Below are 18,650 nucleotides of genomic sequence, written 5' to 3'. Positions count from 1 at the left end.
TGCATGAGAGAGAGAGAGTACACTCAAACAAAACCTAATTATATCCATGCATACACACCTGAAGATCAATCTTCATATTTTTAGATCATGAGGCCCTTGACTCCCATAATCCCCATGACCCCATAATAGTATTCAGAGTTGCCTCTGCCATGAAAAAATACCAGATAAATAAAAACTCGACGAATTATCAACATCTGGATTGAAACAACCATGCATGGATCAATCTTTTCATTGTCTGGACTCCAACCTGCACGACATCATCAAAGAAATTGGTTATGGAGTTCATGATCTACAACACCCATCTACAGATCTTCAGATTTGTAGATTATGAGGCCCCCAAAATACAATCTTAAGATTTGTAGATAATGAGGCCTCCGGAGGCGGGACGTGGGGTTGATGGTGTAGGACGCCCTGCACGAGCCCGGAGTCGCCGGCATGCGACTTGCGTCCGGGGCGAAAACAAATCTGCCAAAACCGCCGCGAACCGGTCTTCGCGAATCAGTCAATAGGTGAACTCGATGGGGAAGAAAACATGACGATCCTATACGTACTCGTGGGCTACTGACTACGTTCTTGGTTTCCCTGGGGCCTGGGCCATGGGCTAGCTGCATATGTCGAAGGGGGCCCCTGGACATCGGGGGCCCGGGGCGGCCGCCCCTGCTGCCCCCCTCAGGACCGGCCCTACTGGTGGCCATGGATGACAAACAAAGGGGATTGGTGAGCGAGGGACCCACTGCATAGGATGGGAGAGGCGGCCCCACGGGTCTGTTGGATGCTAGCGATCCAGTTGGGTCTGGCAATGAGTGCATGCAACTGGGCTCGGATTGCGAGGCTCATGGCGGTGAGCGGGATGCTTTGGTGGGGTCGATTCTGGCGCTGGGTGCAGCTCGGGATTTGGTGTCACCCGATCCCACCACTCAGGAGGCCATGCACGGGGCCCCACCAGAGGAGACTGATGGGACTCATGCGTTTGAGACTGCTGGTGGGGCAGAGGGGATTGATGGGAACCATGCACATGCATATGAGATCGTTGGTGGAGCCAAGGGGTTGCATGCCCCGGCCGCTCGTGGACTGGAACTTGGAGTTGTGCGAGTCTTAGCCATGCAAGGGAGCTGTTCCCACCCGCGCCTGCTGCTAGAGAGATCACCACTGAGGAGCAACGCATGATGACGACTGCGGTTACCGAGCGTGCTCGGGGAGGGATGATGGCGCAAGAATCCAGAGCCTTCGACAGGCTCAAGGCCTTCTACAACAATCCCATGAAGAAGTTGGCACCCCCGCTCCTCCGTGAGGTGCAAGCCTCCTCCCTCCGCCCCGAGGTTGAGCATTTCGCCCCCAAGAGGATGACCAGGGGTGCAAAGAGAAGTGCCAATGTCAGCGCTGCCAAGCCAAAATCGGCAGAGAATGTCCTGTTACGCGCACTCGGCCTTGTTCCTGATGACTTGGCGGCTGACGAGGCAGCAGTGCAAGAGCTCCAGAGTCTTTTTGACTCGCCCCTGTGCGAGTAGCACATCAGGGTAATCATGGCGCTGTTCGGGAAGGCTGTGACACCCACGGAGGAATTGGCGGGTGCGCGGGACACGGCCATCGCCGTGCTCTGATGCGCACACTGGTGTGGGTGGACGCCTAGCTTTCCAAAGATGTACAACCCAGAGGTTTGTGCTGGAACGTGTGCGGACTCAACAACCCCGCGAAGAAGAAGACAGTGAGGGAGTTTGTTACTTCGGTGAAAGTCAATTTGGTTTATTTGCAGGAGACTAAACTTGATGTAATCGATCAGTTCGTTGTAATGCAATGTGTCGGGCCGTCCTTTGAGGGTTTTGCTTATTTGCCGGCGGAGGAGACCTGTGGTGGCATCTTGCTCACTTGGGACACCACGGTGATCACAATTGACCACATCCAGTTGGACTCCAACTTTGTTACGGGCATGGTGACTAATAAGGACGAAGAGAAGTGGTGGATCTCTGCAGTGTATGCGCCCCAGGGTGATGAACTCAAAACGCAATTCCTCCTGGATCTATATGCCTGTAGAGCTTTATGCCCTGGCCCGTGGATGGTGCTAGGAGATTTCAACATGATCCTGCGGGCGTCGGAGAAGAGCAACGAGCACATTAACCGAACGGCGATGAACAAATTCCGAAGCTTTGTGGATGATCATGAGCTAAAAGGAGCTCCATATGCATGGTCGGATGTTCACTTGGTCGAACGAAAGAAATGCTCCCACCTTCACAAAGATAGACCGGGTGTTGGAGTGGTTTATTGGGAGTTGTTGCACCCGGATCACCTGCTCCAAGCCCTCTCCACGGGTGTTTCCGACCATGCCCCCTTGCATCTGTCGACAAACACTCATCTTCATCATAAGAAGCGATTTCGATTCGAGATCTTCTGGACTAAATTGGAGGGCTTTGACGATGCGATCCGGGAGGCATGGACTTGTAACGAGGAGATTGTGGATCCGTTCAAACGCTTGGATGCTCTATATAGAGTACGAGTCTCTACCTTCAGGCTTGGGGGCAACGAAAAGCTGGCAACATCAAAACCATCATGGTTGTGGCCAACTGGTTTATTCTAAGGTTCAACCAAGCCTCGGAAGTTCGCCAGCTCTCGGACATGGAATGGTGGTTGTGGAAGATGCTCAAGGTTGTGCTGTTGGGCCTTGCCTCGCTCCAGCGGACAATTGATCATCAGAGATCGCGCATCAGGTGGTTGAAAGAGGGGGACGCCAACACTAAGCTATTTCAGGCCGTGGCCAACGACAGGAGGTCAAAGAATTATATCGCTCAGCTTAAGCATGAGGAGGAGATCCTCATGGACCAAGGCATAATTGAGGACATGTTTGCCGGGGTCTATGACAGGCTGTTGGGTACGACCATTACGCGTGAGCACTCCTTAAATCTCGATCTGCTCGGCTTGCCACAGCTAAACCTCACGGACATGGAGGAGATCTTCACAGAGGAGGAGGTTTGGAGCGTGATCAAGGAGCTCCCACCGGATAGAGCCCCTGGCCCCGACGGCTTCATCGGGCTGTTCTATCACAAAGCTTGGCCGGTGATTAATCACAACATTATGGCAGCCTTGCTTAAGCTGTATGTGGGGGACGGCAGGGTTTTTTGCAAGATCAATAAGGCGCACATTGTGCTGATTCCTAAGACTGCGGAGGCCTTGGAGGTTAAGGATTTTAGGCCCATCAGCCTCCCTCACAACTTCTCTAAGCTCTTTGCCAAGATTCTGGCCACGCGGGCGCGCAGGAGATTGCACGAAGTAATCAGCGCAAACTAGTGAGCTTTCATCAAAGGAAGAAGCATCTATAATAACTACCTCCTAGTTAGGCAAGTCGCCGCAAAATCTATGTGGCTAAGATCAAGGGTCTCTTCCTCGAGCTTGATATCGCAAGAGCTTTCGACTTGCTCTCGTGGCCCTTCCTTCTGGAAGTTTTGAGGGCCAGGGGTTTCGGATGGAGGTGGATCGGATGGGTCTCCACGCTGCTATCTTCAGCAAGCACAAAGATCATTGTGAATGGGAGCCCGGGACGTACAATCTATCATGCTAAAGGCTTGAGCCAAGGGGACCCGATGCCCCCCTACTTTTCGTGATCGCCATGGACGTGCTTACAGCGTTGATCTGCAAAGCCACAGACGCGGGCGTGCTTAGTTTGTTCCGCGACATCCTGCCTTTACAAAGGCTGTCCATCTACGCGGACGATGTTGCCATGTTCGTCAAGCCGGAGACGTAGGATCTGCACTGCGTGAGAGAGATCCTCGAGGTCTTTGGTGAAGCATCGGGGCTCAAGATCAACTTCGCCAAATCAGCGGCTATCCTAATTCATGGAGCGGAGGAGGATGGGCAGAGAGTTAGAGTGATTCTTCGCTGCCAATTGGGTACATTTCCGTGCAAGTATCTCGGCATTCCTTTAATGATCCACCAGTTGCGCCGCATAGATTGGCACCCGCTCCTTGATCAGTTCGGGAAGGTGGTTCCAACGTGGAAGAAAGGGCTCATACACAGACCAGGCAAGCTCATCGTTCTCAAATCAGTGGCCTCTGCAAGGCCGATACACCAAATCATGGTTCTTGATGCCTTGGCTTGGGTTTTCGAGCAAAACAACAAATGGATGTGGGCTTTCTTTTGGGCCGGGGAAGATAAAGTCAATGGTGGGCAGTGCCTAGTGGCATGGGACACAATTTGCCGGCCGACGAGCTTTGGTGGGCTGGGCATCAAGGATCTGAGTCTGCAGGCCATTGATTTGAGAGTGCGCTGGGAATGGCTTCGCAGAACGGATCATCTCCGACCATGGCAGGGCATCCCGTTAGCTGTGGACGCCGAGGTTAAATCGATCTTCAATAGCTTCATCAAGATTACACTTGGAAATGGGGAGAGGGCCATGTTTTGGACAGACAGATGGATTCATGGATTCACGGTTGGCGAGATCGCTCCGATGATCTTGGAGATGGTTAACACCAGGGCGCGCAACGCCAGGACTGTCCGGCAGGCTCTAATGGATAACGTGGTCGCGAGATGTGCAAGGTGACATCTCTTTCCTAGCGCATATGCAGGTGGCTCATCTGTGCCTTGCCATCGCGACGGTGTCGCGGGACAATAACCTTCCTGATCAGTTCAGTTGGCCTGCTGACAAGTCTGGAGTCTACATCGAACTACCAGAAACTATGTATGGGCTTAGTGCGTTCGCCGACTGCCATGGCCATCTGGCGAAGCTGGGCACCGCTGCGTTGCAAGATCTTCGCTTGGCTCATGGTCCAGTACCGCTTATGGACTTCCGGCAGGCGCGCTCGGCACGGGCTCCAGGACGAGCCATTCGCTTGCTTCACCTGCTTGCAGGACCAAGACAACGTAGATCACATTCTCGCGAGATGTGTCTACGTGCGGGAGGTTTGGCATCGTTGCTTTGACACGATGCAAATGGACATTGCACCGCCAACCCAGAGTACCACATTTACCGAGTGGTGGTCCCAACAAAGGACGAGGTTCTCAGGCAAAATTCGTCGTGGTTTTGACTCCTTCGTGATCGGCACGGCATGGGCGTTGTGGAAGAGAAACACGAGGGTGTTCAATAGAGTGCACGATCAAAGGACGCCCGAGCAACTGGTGATGCTTGTGCTTTCGGAGATCAGGGAGTGATCGCTCGCTGGTTTAGGTGTAGGAGGCTTAGATCCTTTTGTGAGAGAGCGATTTTGTATTCGTTTCGGTGTTGGTGTTTGTCAAATAGGATGTGTTCGCATCTTGCTAGATTGATTGTAATTATCTTCTGCCTTTTATAAAAATATAGTACGTCATTTTGGCGTACTCTTGAAAAAAAAACGCAATTTGAAGTACGGTAGTACTCCGTCCGTACCTAAATGTAAGTCTTTGTAGAGATTTCACTATAAATTACATATGAAGCAAAATAAGTGAATCTACACTTTAAAATATGTCCATATACATCATTATGTAGTTTATAGTGAAATCTCTAAAAAAAATTTAGAAACGAAGGGAGTACTACTGTATTTGTCAATCTTCAGGGGATCGTACTGACTCACTTGACACAGATACGGTATCTGATCCATCCCACACGTGGACGTGTAATCGAACGCGAATCGCAAATCCCCGTAAACCCCCCTCCGCTTTCCACCTTTTTACAGTCCATCCAAACGCCTTTTGACTGACTGACCCCACCACCCCCACATCGTCCTTTTTACCGCAAACCCCACTATAAGCCCCCAAATTCCAACCCCTCCGCACACCCGAAGCTGCTACTCTGCTGTTCTCTGCCTCTGCATCCCCGCCTCCTTTTCCCATGGCCTCCAAGAACGCCCTGCTCGGCCGCCTCATCCTGCTCCTCCTCGCGTCCGTCGCCTCGACCTCCTCCTCGTCCAACTCCGGCAATGCCGAGACGGACGCGCTGATGGAGATCAAGGCGGCGCTGGACCCGTCGGGGCGCGCGCCGGCGCTGGCGTCGTGGTCCCGCGGCGGGGACCCGTGCGGCCGCGGGGACTACTTCGAGGGCGTCTCCTGCGACTCTCGGGGGAGGGTTTCCGTCGTCTCCCTGCAGGGGAGGCGGCTCTCCGGGAGCGTCTCGCCCGCGGTGGCGATGCTCCTGGGACTCACCGGGCTGTACCTACACTACAACGAGCTGGGCGGGGCGATCCCTCGCGAGCTGGGCGACCTCCCCGACCTCGCGGAGCTCTACCTCGGCGTCAACAACCTGTCCGGGGGCATCCCCATCGAGCTCGGCCGCCTCCATCGCCTCCAAGGTACTGTACTTACTACTGAGCGAGTTCTTCAGTTTTGAAAGTGGCACCGAAAAAATAATCCCACATTGTTATATTTGTAATCTGGCAAATCAGTTTTAGTACTTCTGGGTACGTAGTACGTGTATTTCTTATCCTGAATTTGATGACATTCGGTACACATCTGGTACTCAGAATTTGAATTTGTCAAGTACAGTACATTTTGTTTTGTTTTGTACTGGTGGCTCGCCCTCCCATTTCCCTGTCTGCTGCTAAATACCTGCATGGACCAAAACTTTGAATTCTTCTGATTACATCTTGTCCTATGCGGACTCGCTTGCACGGCTACTTGATGTGTGCATTCAACCTCTGAAATGCGATCCACATTTATTCCCTGTACATGGACTGTTCCTACAGCTCACAGTGGCCATTATAATTAATCATCTGTCCACTTCCAGGATTTGATTAATTAGCCGTACCAAAAAGTTGGAATACTAATCAATTTGCAACAGTATAATGGCTAAAATGGCTAATCGATTGTTCTTCTCTAATGGTAAATGGCTGAGAAGTTTGTGTTCTTCATTCCTGCAGTGCTGCAGCTGGGCTACAACCAGCTCTCAGGGAGCATCCCAACTCAGCTGGGTGAGCTCAAGAAGCTCACTGTTCTTGCCGTTCAGTCCAACCAACTCACCGGGGCGATACCGGCGTCTCTAGGGGACTTGCCGGAGCTGACACGTCTGGACTTGAGCTCCAATCACCTGTTTGGCTCCATCCCTTCCAAGCTTGCCGGTATCCCACAGATTGCAACATTGGACCTCCGAAACAATACACTTTCAGGAAGTGTTCCTTCTGGTAGGTAGTGTTCAACAATGGTGTCCATGGTTACAATTTCACTGCCTCTGCACCATCTGAATTGTCCACTGATATTCTGTAGGTCTGAAGAAATTGGGTCACGGGTTTAAGTTTGACAACAATTTAGAGCTCTGCGGGTCTCATTTTGATACTCTGAAAGCCTGTCCTAACGATGAGAACGTCGATGATCAAATGCCGCATAAACCCGAATCAACCTCCATCAAACCACAGCAAACTCCACAAAATACCAGTCAAAACAGAAATTGCGACAACGGCGCATGCTCGAGGTCATCGACACTCTCTTCTGGAGCTGTTCTTGCCGGAACAATCATTATTATAGCTGGTGTGGCGGCTTGTGGTCTATCTGTCTTCTCGTGGCACCGCCGGCAGAAGCAGAAGGTTGGTTGCTCTGTGGAGAGCTTGGAAGGCAGGCCTAGTTTGGAGCAATCAAAGGAAACATATCAGAAGAGTGCCTCCTCACTTATCAATGTTGAGTATTCCAGTGGCTGGGACACTTCGTCGGAGGGATCACAGCACGGAGTAAGGCTATCGCCGGAGGGGTCCCCGAGTGTGAGGTTCAATCTAGAAGAGGTGGAGTGCGCGACGCAGTACTTCTCGGACATCAATGTGCTTGGCAAGAGCACCTTTGCGGCGACACATAGAGGGATAATGCGGGATGGCTCGGTCGTCGCCGTCAAGAGCATCAACAAGAGCAGCTGTAAGTCGGAGGAGGCCGACTTCTTGAAAGGGCTCCGCATGCTTACATCGCTGCGGCATGAGAACCTTGTTGGCTTAAGGGGTTTCTGCCGCTCCCGTGCTAGAGGGGAGTGCTTCCTCGTCTATGAGTTCATGGCGAACGGTAGCCTTTCCCGGTATTTGGATATCAAGGACGGAGACGCCGAGACGAGGATCCTCGACTGGCCAACTCGGGTCTCCATCATCAGCGGCATTGCCAAAGGTATAATATACCACCATTTCTATCTGTTGAAACATGAAATAGACAGCCTAAGTTTCTGGGGCCAACATTTTTGTTGTTGTTGCCAGTAATACTTAAGCTGCATTTCGTGAAAGTGAACAAACTAAAATTGCTGGGCCATTTCAATGTTTATATAACCTAGTGATTAGTTCTACTCTCTGCACGTACTGAAATTCTGAATTATTTCAGGAATCGAGTACCTGCACAGCAGCAAACCGAGCAAGCCCCCTCTTGTCCACCAGAACATCTCGGCAGACAAGGTGCTCCTGGACCACCTGTTGGTGCCCCGCCTCTCTGGCTCCGGCGTGCACAAGCTGCTGGCCGACGACGTGGTCTTCTCCACGCTCAAGGGCAGCGCTGCCATGGGTTACCTGGCGCCGGAGTACACGACCACCGGCCGGTTCACGGACAAGAGCGACGTGTACGCTTTCGGGGTGGTCGTGTTCCAGGTGCTCACAGGCAAGAAGGCGGTCTCGCAGCACCTCCTCCGCTGCCCCGTGGGCGACGCGGAGCCCGGCGGTGCCGCCAAGCTCGACGACCTCGTGGACCCCCGCCTCGGGGCCAGGTTCTCGAGGCCCGAGGCTGCGAAGCTGGCCGGGATCGCGCTGCTGTGCACCAGCGAGGCGCCTGGCCAGCGCCCCGCCATGGCCACTGTGCTACAGCAGCTCGGCGCCCCCCAGTAATGAGTGATCGTTGCCGTTGCGTTAACTTCTTTCTTGTTAGCTAAGCTGCCATTTTCATTCTCAGCTCCAGTTCCATGGATCGGTTGGTATGTTCCTTGCTCAGGAACCTGACAGTTCGTCGCAAGCTAAGTTTCTGCTCTGTGCAGTTAGCCAGTTACTACTAGTAGTTAATCAATGGTTGCATCAATTTGGCAGCAACCACTTCAGTTCAGTCTGGTCCGGTGGCACTGATCACTGATTGTATCGTTATCTTTTCCCCTCTCTACTGTAAATGTGTGGTGTGGTGTGCTGCTACATTTTGGATACCCTGTTATCAGGTTGTAAATGCGCGGCACGAAATAAAGTCTAGCCTGTTTTGAGATTTCAAATGTGATGATGGCCCAGGCTACCTATGTACTGTACTGGAGTAGCTGATAGTACTAGGCACGCGGCACGCATGCTGCGCATTTAGGAGCCTCGGTCCTCCTCTGACCTCTGGGCTCTGCTCCGGTGCCATGTTGTTGTTACTGATCTTTGTTGCGTTGCAGGTTCCGGCCGGATCTGAGAGTAAAAGTGACAGCACCACTACCACCTCCTTCCATCTACATTTCCTTCTGGGAGGCGCTTCAGATCAGATCAGGCATTAAAACGTGGCTTCAGATACTGGTCCTGTTACTTTTGCTTCAGGGTACAGGGTAGAAGCTTTGGCAGAGTAGGATCGACTGTAACTCGTTTTTCCTTTTGACTGTCGGCTGTAATTTTTGGTGCAGGGAGAACATATCCTTTTGTCAGAACACCTCAGGTTTGGCACCCAAGACGGACGCCGTGTAGGCCTCAAGGTAATCAGACCCGGCTGTGGGAAAATATCCAGAAAAACGAATCCGCTCGAACTCCCTGGCTCCTCAGCGATTTGGGCCTCCTGGCCGTCCGATCGGTTCGCTTGATGGAGTTCCGGCCGTCGGATCGAGCCGCCGGCAGATCTCGTCCGTCGGATCGAATCCCCCTCCCCTGTAGCATGGTTGATCTCGTCTGGTTCGCGCCGTCGATTACTCCTTCTGTTTGACCGGTTGTCGCTGACCTGTGGGGTCCCGGCGGGTGGGTCGCGCCCGTCAGCGAGCGGGGTGTGCGGGTGCAGCCTGTGCGTTCAGTCGTGCGCGCGCCTGCGGTAAATATCCCGTGCCACCGCACGTAAATCTTGCCCCCCGTCGAGGGCTTTTTCGTCATTTCCTGTCCAGGCGGCGTACGTGGTGGACGGTGGTTGGCTCCGTGCGGCTATGTGGTGGGGGAGGGCGGCTGGCTCGCTTCTCGTTCGCCCCCTTCGTTCCCTTCTCTCTGTCTCTCCTCCCCCATCCCCCTCAATCCGAATCTTCCCCCGGAACCCAATCCATGGCGCCGCAGCGCTCGCTGCCCTCGGCCTCCTCACGCCGCCGCCGCTCGTCCTCCACGACTTCCCCCGCGTGCGTTCTCCTCTTCCTCTCCTCTGCGCCACGCCGGCTTCCGATCCCGCGCCTCCAACCCCTGATCCATCGACGCTGCCGGAATGCCCTTCGGCGGAGAGAAGGCCCAGGGCGACACCGGCCCCCAATCCCATGCGTCGAGCCCCTGCTTCGTGCATGGTGCTGGAGCACCCTTCAGCGCCGAGGAGGCGCAGCGCGACAAGGCCGCCGCCGGCGTCGGTGCTCCCTGGCGCGACACGACCTCCGCCGGCGTCGGTTCTCCAAGCACATCCACTCCGACGACGCCCAGGTGATCCATTCTCTTGCCTAGAGATGCTGGTCTATCTTCTCTTTCGGTTCTAGGTTTTCATGTTTACATTGATTTTGTGTCGGATTTATCATTGCAGGTCCTCTCTAGTTGTTGTTTGTTCCGTTTGTCGAAGCTTCGGCCAGCCTGCTGTTCGTTGCCGTGTCGAGATGTTGCAAGGTTCGTGGTTGGCGAGCTCTTCCTTTTCCTTCCTGTCTAGCAGAGCTATTAGTTGTTATGTGCAGCTCCTGTAGCTTTTTGGATGTGTTGACTGCCCGAATCTTTTTCTTGGATGCATTGGTTGCTCGATCCTGGTTCTGATCGGATTCCTTTGGATAGATTAGGTGCTCGGTTCTGTTTGGATCCCTGGTATTTGTTGTTGCTTTGCAGGAGACTAGGCCTCGTGCCTATATCCGGGGTAGATTTTTGTTGCCTTTCTTAATTTGTCTGGTGCTGGGATGCATTAGGTGCTCGGATATTGTTGTTGTTGTGTAGGAGGTTGTCGTGGTCTGCCTAGATTCCTATGTTTTTGTTACCTTTTTTTTTGCCTGCTGCCTGATTTGTCCTTATCAGGGGTGACAAGGGAAGCGAAAGGTTTGGCACTGGCTCGCTAAGTTACTTACCTTGAACATGATAATAAATATAACATGGTTGTAGTTGTTAGTAATTAATTTCACCCATGTAACAATCCATTTTCCGAAAGCTAAATGTTTTATCTTCCATATTGTTGGTGTGTGACAGGTTAAAATGGCATGGACGAGTACTCATTTATTCATGGAGCTAGCGCAGAGCATCCTTTTTTGATAGAGGGATTTGGGCATCAATCCTTGGCCTTGCTCCTGATTATGTATGGGAAGTGGGAGTGCTAATTAGGCATTGGATGTATACTTTGCCTATGAAGATTAGTGGAACTGCTCAAATTTACCTCAAATATAGTTACAAGGTTACATTCTTCTTCACTTATATATGCTCTTTTTTATGCACTCTTGTTTCATTTATGGATTTGGTGTATCCTCAAGTATGTAAATCCACAAGGTATATAATTGGTACAGGATTAAGCACAAATTATTGAGAGCTGATGCTGAACAATGCACTTGAACTTTGAGCGATCTGTCAGCCATTGTTCAAATAACATCTTTATGTGCTTAGGATTAGGAGGATATATATGAACCCAACTTCGACACAGGTTTTGCATTGGCTGCATAGGCCGCTGCCCCGTTTATTAAGTTTGCTATCCATCTTACTCACATTGTTGGTTGTGGCTGCCATCATCATTATATTACAGGTTCTTCATTTCCTTCTGTTGTGCCACCCTGCATTCTTAACTATATGCTCTTTATGGAAATCATAGGTTAATGAAAAAGGCTATCTCATTGCAGGAGACATGTTCATTTTTTTTGAAGGATAAACTCTTCATGCCCCAACTACAACAAGAGGAGATAGCTCAAGGTAAATAAAAACTCAAAAGATTCAGCTTCTAGGTGTGTTCCACCTGGGTGATACTAATTCAGGTAGAATTCCTCTAGGTGTATTTTGTATGTTTTGGTGTTTTGGAATAGTAGTATCTAGCACCGTGATAATACTGCATACTGATTATACCTCCTTTGATACTTGTCTTTAGCTTTGTACATCAGATGATTCAACATTTTATTTTGTATTCTAGGCAATTTAATAATTATAAGAGTAAAGCCTACAATTGCAGGCTTACAAACAGTTCATGAGGCTTCCTTTGATATTTATTTTTTGCACATATCTCTGAATCTATAGCAGTTCAGATGTTTTCGCCATGCTAGGCCAAGCAGACCAATGGCATTCTTAACAGTATAATAGAATGCTGAATGGGAATGTCATAGTTTAGTCTTATGCCTTAATTTATTTCTTCGTTTTTCATATCTGTATTGTGAACAATGTTGACCGGCACCATCACCTGCTACAGGAGCTTAATTTATTGGGAACTGCATGTCCGTATTGTTAAAATCTCTAATCCATTTTTCAGATGCACTTTTGGTATTGTTCTGCAATCTGTTTACACATCCGGGACTGCTGTTGTTGTTGCTTGTGGTTGTCTCATGATCTTGGCTGTTGGTGGCTGGTACCAGCTCAGGTGCTACTCTATTCTTGTCGCTTCCTTCATGCCTTTCTATACGCACGCACGCTCGATCTTTTTTCTTTTGTATGATGTTATCCTAGGATATTGTTGTTGGAACTGCTGTTATTGTTGCTACGGGTTGCTCATGAGCTTAGTTACATTTTTAGGTTGCCCTGCTGGATGCCATTTTTAGGTTGTTGTGTACCTACGGATAGTTCGTTGTTCTGCAATACCATATTTAGTCTCACTTTGTTTACATGATTGCTGCTACATTCCGGAAACAATGGTCTGTTGGTTGCAGAATTATAGTGGCTAGCTGGGACAACTAATTCATTTCTTGGTCTTGATCAAAGATAACTGGATTATTGCCCTGCTTTATCCAGAAATATGAGACGAAGGGAGCCACCGGCGCTCTCAGCGGTTAGCGCATTTTGACCATTGGATCAATTTGCTTGATGGGTTTCTGGGCGTCCGATCGAGCGGTGGAAGGACGTCGGCTGTCGGATCGAATCCCCCTCCCTTGTAGCATGGTTGATCCCGTTTGGCTTGCCCCGTTGATTACTCCTTCCGTTGACCGGTTGTCGCTGACCTGGGGGGTCCCGGCGGGTGGGCCGCGCCCGTCAGCGAGCGGGTGTGCGGGTGCAGCCTGTGCGTTCAGTCGTGCGCGCGCCTGCGGTAAATATCTCGTGCCACCGCACGTAAATCTTGCCCCCCGCCGAGGGCTTTTTCGTCATTTCCTGTCCAGGCCGCGTGCGTGGTGGACGGTGGTTGGCTCCGTGCGGCTATGTGGTGGGGGAGGGCGGCTGGCTCGCTTCTCGTTCGCCCCCTTTGTTCCCTTCTCTCTGTCTCTCCTCCCCGTCCCCCCCAATCTGAATCATCCTTGGCCGCTTTGGTGCCATTGGCATTCATGCTCGTCGGTGGGATGGTGCAAGGCGCAACTCAGACATGGTTCCTCACCGGTTGGACGGCGTTCAGGCGAAACCCCGGTGCCCACTGAGTACTGCCTTGGCTACAACCTCCCTCGGTGAGCTCCATCTTCCCCTGCTCTGCTTAGGCTATTGTATGGGACATGGCCAGGCTATGATGATCAGTTATGGATGATATAGGCATGCTCTCGAGTAATCGAGGCACTTGTGGGTGTTAATTTGGATCCTCCGTCGTTTCTTTGAACTGTTTTGATCATGTTCTCATTTTAGTGACTCTGTCCTTGGATGGTCATTTCTGATGAGTGATAACCAAGGCAGTTTCACCCTCGTAAGAACATATTGATCTGGTGATCCATCCAGAAATAAGACCCGCGACAAGTTCCCTGGCTCCTCGGATCTCAGGCACTTTTGGCCGTCGGATCGATTTCCTGATGCGATTCTGGCCGTCGGATCTCGATCCGGATTGATCTCGGCCGTTGGATCGAGCCCGAGCTCCTATAGCAATGAATAGTTACTCCCGCGGTGAGATATCTCGTGCCACCGCGTTTGAATCACGTGCCCCGTCGGTCGGAAGCCATTCTTGCTAGGGCGATGATGATTAGCCATGGCTGAAATAAGTGTGCCTTTGAGCAATCGAGGCACCTGTGGGTATCAAGTTGGATCCTTCCTTGTCTATAGAATCCTTTTTGATCCTGTGATACTTATTGTTCTGTCCTTGGATGGTCATTCTTGTTGAGTGATAACCAGGGCAGCTCCACTGTATAAACAGATTGATCTGGCGATAGGAGATGATGGGGGTAGATTATATGATCGAGGAAAGGCGAATCTGAGCCCACTATGCATGGAACCCCGAACCCTTTTTATTTGTATTTAAAGGTGTTGCTTATTTATGCTCCAGTGTTTATAGTCGTCTTATGTAAATATTTCTTCTCTCTCATACCTTTGTTGCATATACGTTGTTCTTGATCTTTTATTGTTTGTTGTTGGTCCTTGATCTAATCTGGTTAAGAGTAAGTTGCACTTTGTTATTCTGGGATAAGCGATGGTTCGCAATGCTATTGGTTCTTCATGAGTTCAGAGGAGGATTTCTGATATGAGTCATGCCAGTAAGCTTTCTTGCAGGTACCCACACTTCTCTCTTCCTCCTGATTAGCCTGTTCTCTTTTCTATACGTGTCTACAAGTTGTGTGTCTACAAGCTGTGAATTACATATGTAAGTGAAATGTAGGTGTTTGTATTAGCGCAATGCTTTAATCAGTAGGGTCTTTCCCATCTATGATCAAGGTCGATTGCGTCAGCTCTGTTGTGGCTTTCATGTATATGACAATGGAATGATGTTAAATTATGGTATCGAGGCTTATTTTTTAAGCATGCCTAGGGTTTTGTTCCTGTTTGTGTTGATCTGAACATGTGCTCTGTTCATGTAGAAGAACTCATATGAATCTGTCTTAGGGAAATAATTGAGTACATGTGATCAGTATGTTAGCCAAAACTGAACATTTTATCTCTATTGAACTGAAAGGATTGTATATTTGATCGTTGTTTAACTGAAAAGATTGAACCCTTACTTTTGATCTCTGTTTAAGTTTAAAAAATCAACTGTTCCACAAACCTTCTATAGTTCAGAAACTGAATCTTTAGATGTACTCTGTTTTAGTGCAGAAAATGAATTTTAGCACACAAACTGAATTAGTACAGAAACTGAAAAGACTGAACCTTTACTTTTGATCTCAGTTTAAGTTTAAAAATTCAGATGTTCCACAAACCTTCGATAGTTCAGATACCGGACCTTTACATATACTCTGTTTTAGTGCAGAAAATGAATTAGAACAGGAACTGAAAAGACTGAACATTTACCGTTGATCTACGTGTAAGTTTAGAAGTTCAGCTATTCCACAAATATTCTTTAGTTTAGATACTGAATATTTAGATACACTCTGTTTTAGCGTAGAAAATGAACTTTAGCGCACAAACTGAATTAGCGCAGAAACCATTGCAAAAACTGATTTTTGATTTCTTTGCTTTCTTTAAGTGCAGGGATTTATTTATTTTCTTTCCGGAGCCGCGCCGCCGCCCTGTGACCAGAAGCATTGGGGATCTCGAGAGGGAATTTTGCAGTTGTGGCCATTTTAAAAATAGACCTCTGTGAAATCTATGTACTCCTGATACTATTATATCATGCTACATTTCCTGTGATATATCAAATATCTATCCTTTGTCCTAAACAAGAGGCCTTACGTTTATACTGAGCAATACTAATTTGGTCAGTATATAATATTGCAATGCTTATAACCCTTTGGTCAGTGACCCATCTGAATTGAGATGCATCATAATTATCTTAATATTATTTGTTCTGTTTCTTACTCACTGATCCATTCCACACAACAAGTATTCTTCCTGAGAACTATGCTCAGATAGTTGAATATATTATTTTGTACTTAATTGTTGAAAGATGGATTTGTATTACTAATGCTGAGATGGGCATTACAATTTTCTTTCAAGGGAACAGACCAAACCAAACTGCGACTTTATTTGTAAATATTTGAAATTTATATTATGTATCTTATGTGATCTCAGAGGACTTAATTTTTGTGTGGGGACCTCAAGCTACCTTTAGTGACTTACAAGCTATCAACCAACAAGAGTTTTCCCTGCTTTTGGAGCCTGCTAAGCTATCAACAAACAAAGAGGTTGCCCGTTCTCTTGCTAATGAAATATGTATTTACTAGAATTTTTGTTATTATCAGAAGAGGGTTATATTTTTATGGGAGGCTGCATTTGTAATGGTTCGGTATTTCTAAAGGGGTACATTTCTTTGTAGGTACTATGCTGAGACTGAAGAGGAGGCTAGCCAGCGGCCCATCTCTCTTGCCGTCACCGCTGAGCCGCCATGTCTCCTTCAGAGGCTTATTGTATTGCTACATGTTTATGCTTCTTATCCACTCACCCATTGTAGTGTAGGTTTGTGTTCTTGGATCTCTTTCCCTCCATTTCTTATTTTTGGTGAGCGGGTGAGCTAATTGGGCTATTTCCTCTAGGTCTGTTGCGGCAATTGAATGCTTCAAAGGATTTTAATGGAGTTCATTGTGGCTGAGTCGTGAATCTCCAGCTTGCTTCCATGTCTTTTCTCACTAGAGACACCTCCTGCCGGCGATGGCGATGACCGCTACCCTGCTCCTCTCCCGGCAAAGGCATGTCTACCTCTCCTGTGAAGTTGGCCATGTTTGCCTCTTCCTTCAGTTTTTCCTCTGTTTTTTGTTACACGACTTTGTGGTGCTTAGTGTATATATCATTCCCCCCTGTCCATTGATTGAACAACTCTGCTACATGTGATTGCATTAGCAAACTCCATTTTTGTTTATGTAGAAAAACAAAGGAGGCTCCATTTTTATGTATGTGGAAAAAACAAAGGAAACTGCATTTTTGTGTAATTACAAACAAATGAAACTCCATTTTTGTGTAATTACAAACAAATGAAACTCCTTTTTTGTGTAATTACAAACAAGAGACTTTTAGACGGCGAAGACTGCTGCCCTGATCCTAAGAGCCTACTGACATTTCACCAAATCTTGTTATAATTTTTTTATCAGCAGCAGATACTTTTAAATTTGTCTTTACAATTCCAAGTACATGAGCATACTGATCCTTCTATTTTTGATGTAGCAGAACAAACGTTCGTAATTTATACACCTAGGCTCAGCTTCTCTATATTGATACGAAGGCCTGGAGCGTTTCTTTGTTCCACGCCTTACAAAAACGAGCAAGGCTTATATAATATTTCTGGTTCCCTTCTACTGTGTGCAAACAGAACTTGGCGGCGCAATAGCAGCTCAACTACTATTGTTATTAATCAGGATAAATGCTTCTGCCTGGCTGGCACACATGCTTAGGCACAACAGTCTGCTCCAGCACCGCAGGGCAAGGCGCGCTGCAGGTCATTTATATAGCATCTCCTCATTTGTATATTATTCACATATAGCATCTCATTTCTTGGTTGATTGCTTACATGTATTCAACTTCTGCCTCTTTCGCTCCTAAGCTGGCCTCCCTCTCCTCGGTGCTCAGCGGGAGAAGCATGAGGTGATGCACCTTTGACCCCGTAGTGCTCGGCTCCAATTCATCAGGGAGGCCACTGGCAAGCATCAAGCTGCCCTTGGTGCTTCCTCGTCATCAAGGAGGAGGTCGGGTAGCACCGTCCTCAAGGTACGTCCTCGCTGCTTTGACCCGCCTCTTTCGTGCACTTGTCCTTCCCTATTTCTCTTACTGTCGCGGTGCTCGTGCCACTGCCGATCCTAACCTAGCTCGCCGTCACTCCTCGGCGCTTCGCAGGACAGGCACAACCGCGACACCGCAGAGATGGACGAGATTGTGGTGCTGCTCCTTCTTGTGGTGTATGCATCAGCGTGGGCAATGCTATTTGAAGACCATTCAAGTGATTTAAAGGAGAAGATGTCCAGACTGTAAGGAGGTTGAAGATGACGATCAAAAGATTGACATATTAAGCGACTGCCAAGAAGCCAATAATGCTTGCCCCCTGCCATTAGTAATACCCTTGCTTCTTTATGAAATCTTTCCTAACTATCGTTGCAGATTGTGAGATCCCTATTTAAATACATTACTCAGCAGCTGGCCGGTACAGAGTTGCGTGGCAGGCATATGTGTTCTCAGCCACCTTATCAATTGTAGGCTTAGAATGATTTGCTTCGTCCAAGTGTTGTTTGTCAACAATTCCTTTGTTTGTCCATGTCAATTCTGATTTTAGAGGATACATATGTTTTGGTAGGAAGTGTATTGTTCTTATGTTTTTTCCTGGTATGTACTGACTGATGCAGTAACTGATGCTTCAGATTATGAAATCCCTATTAAATGAATCGCTCGGTAATTGTTTGTATGAATGCATATGCTGAATCTGGGTTCCTACTAAGTCAACATTACCTGCTTGACCAAAACATTGGACTGGCACCCTCGCGCCAAGGCGCGATTCCGATCTAGTATGCATGAATGCTAAGGAATTTTGTAATCAAGTCAATTGATTTTGCCGCTCCTCTGTTGTAGCTTGAGGACTGTGCTTAACTCACTTGCATGAATTTTGTTACTACCTATTTTCATGGATTTTTCATATACTAGTAACTCACTTGTATGAATTTTGTTACTACCTGTTTTCATGGATTTTTTTGC

The 18,650-nt window shown here is 48.6% G+C and overlaps 2 protein-coding genes across 22 annotated transcripts; both read left to right on the top strand.

Moving 5' to 3' along the window:
* The first annotated feature begins 3,913 nt into the window (after positions 1-3,913).
* Positions 3,914-5,136, top strand: LOC147959962 (uncharacterized). Its single transcript, XM_087533063.1, has 3 exons — positions 3,914-4,450; positions 4,554-4,757; positions 4,837-5,136. Exons 1-3 carry the CDS (start codon positions 3,914-3,916, stop codon positions 5,134-5,136), a joined length of 1,041 nt encoding a protein of 346 aa, XP_087389189.1.
* A 601-nt stretch (positions 5,137-5,737) lies between these two features.
* Positions 5,738-18,363, top strand: LOC125522916 (uncharacterized). 21 transcript variants are annotated; one of them, XM_087536806.1, is made up of 13 exons: positions 5,738-6,248; positions 6,816-7,076; positions 7,159-8,034; positions 8,242-10,460; positions 10,558-10,637; positions 11,199-11,400; positions 11,837-11,906; positions 12,454-14,594; positions 15,510-16,162; positions 16,294-16,433; positions 16,511-16,663; positions 17,139-17,675; positions 17,802-18,363. In XM_087536806.1, the coding sequence occupies exons 1-4, from the start codon at positions 5,792-5,794 to the stop codon at positions 8,733-8,735; spliced, it is 2,088 nt and encodes a 695-aa protein (XP_087392932.1). In that variant the 5' UTR covers positions 5,738-5,791; the 3' UTR covers positions 8,736-10,460; positions 10,558-10,637; positions 11,199-11,400; positions 11,837-11,906; positions 12,454-14,594; positions 15,510-16,162; positions 16,294-16,433; positions 16,511-16,663; positions 17,139-17,675; positions 17,802-18,363. The 21 variants fall into 21 exon arrangements, with proteins under 21 accessions (XP_087392932.1, XP_087392931.1, XP_087392929.1 ...); XM_087536805.1 differs by having other exon boundaries at positions 11,607-11,906; XM_087536803.1 differs by having other exon boundaries at positions 11,510-11,906.
* The last annotated feature ends 287 nt before the right edge of the window (positions 18,364-18,650 follow it).

Source organism: Triticum urartu, chromosome 7A (assembly GCF_056163025.1).
Source record: "Triticum urartu cultivar PI428250 chromosome 7A, HENAU_Tu73, whole genome shotgun sequence".
In the NCBI taxonomy this organism is placed as follows: domain Eukaryota; kingdom Viridiplantae; phylum Streptophyta; class Magnoliopsida; order Poales; family Poaceae; genus Triticum; species Triticum urartu.
This window is presented reverse-complemented; position numbering and strand designations above follow the sequence as displayed.

Excerpts from the sequence above, each read along its gene's own strand:
- LOC147959962 (XM_087533063.1), top strand. The coding sequence starts at position 3,914 with ATGATCCACCAGTTGCGCCGCATAGATTGGCACCCGCTCCTTGATCAG. Across the intron at positions 4,451-4,553 it reads CTCCGATGATCTTGGAGATG|GTGGCTCATCTGTGCCTTGC; the intron begins GTTAACACCAGG and ends GCGCATATGCAG. Across the intron at positions 4,758-4,836 it reads TTCGCTTGGCTCATGGTCCA|GACCAAGACAACGTAGATCA; the intron begins GTACCGCTTATG and ends ACCTGCTTGCAG.
- LOC125522916 (XM_087536806.1), top strand. The coding sequence starts at position 5,792 with ATGGCCTCCAAGAACGCCCTGCTCGGCCGCCTCATCCTGCTCCTCCTC. Across the intron at positions 6,249-6,815 it reads CCGCCTCCATCGCCTCCAAG|TGCTGCAGCTGGGCTACAAC; the intron begins GTACTGTACTTA and ends TCATTCCTGCAG. Across the intron at positions 8,035-8,241 it reads CATCAGCGGCATTGCCAAAG|GAATCGAGTACCTGCACAGC; the intron begins GTATAATATACC and ends GAATTATTTCAG.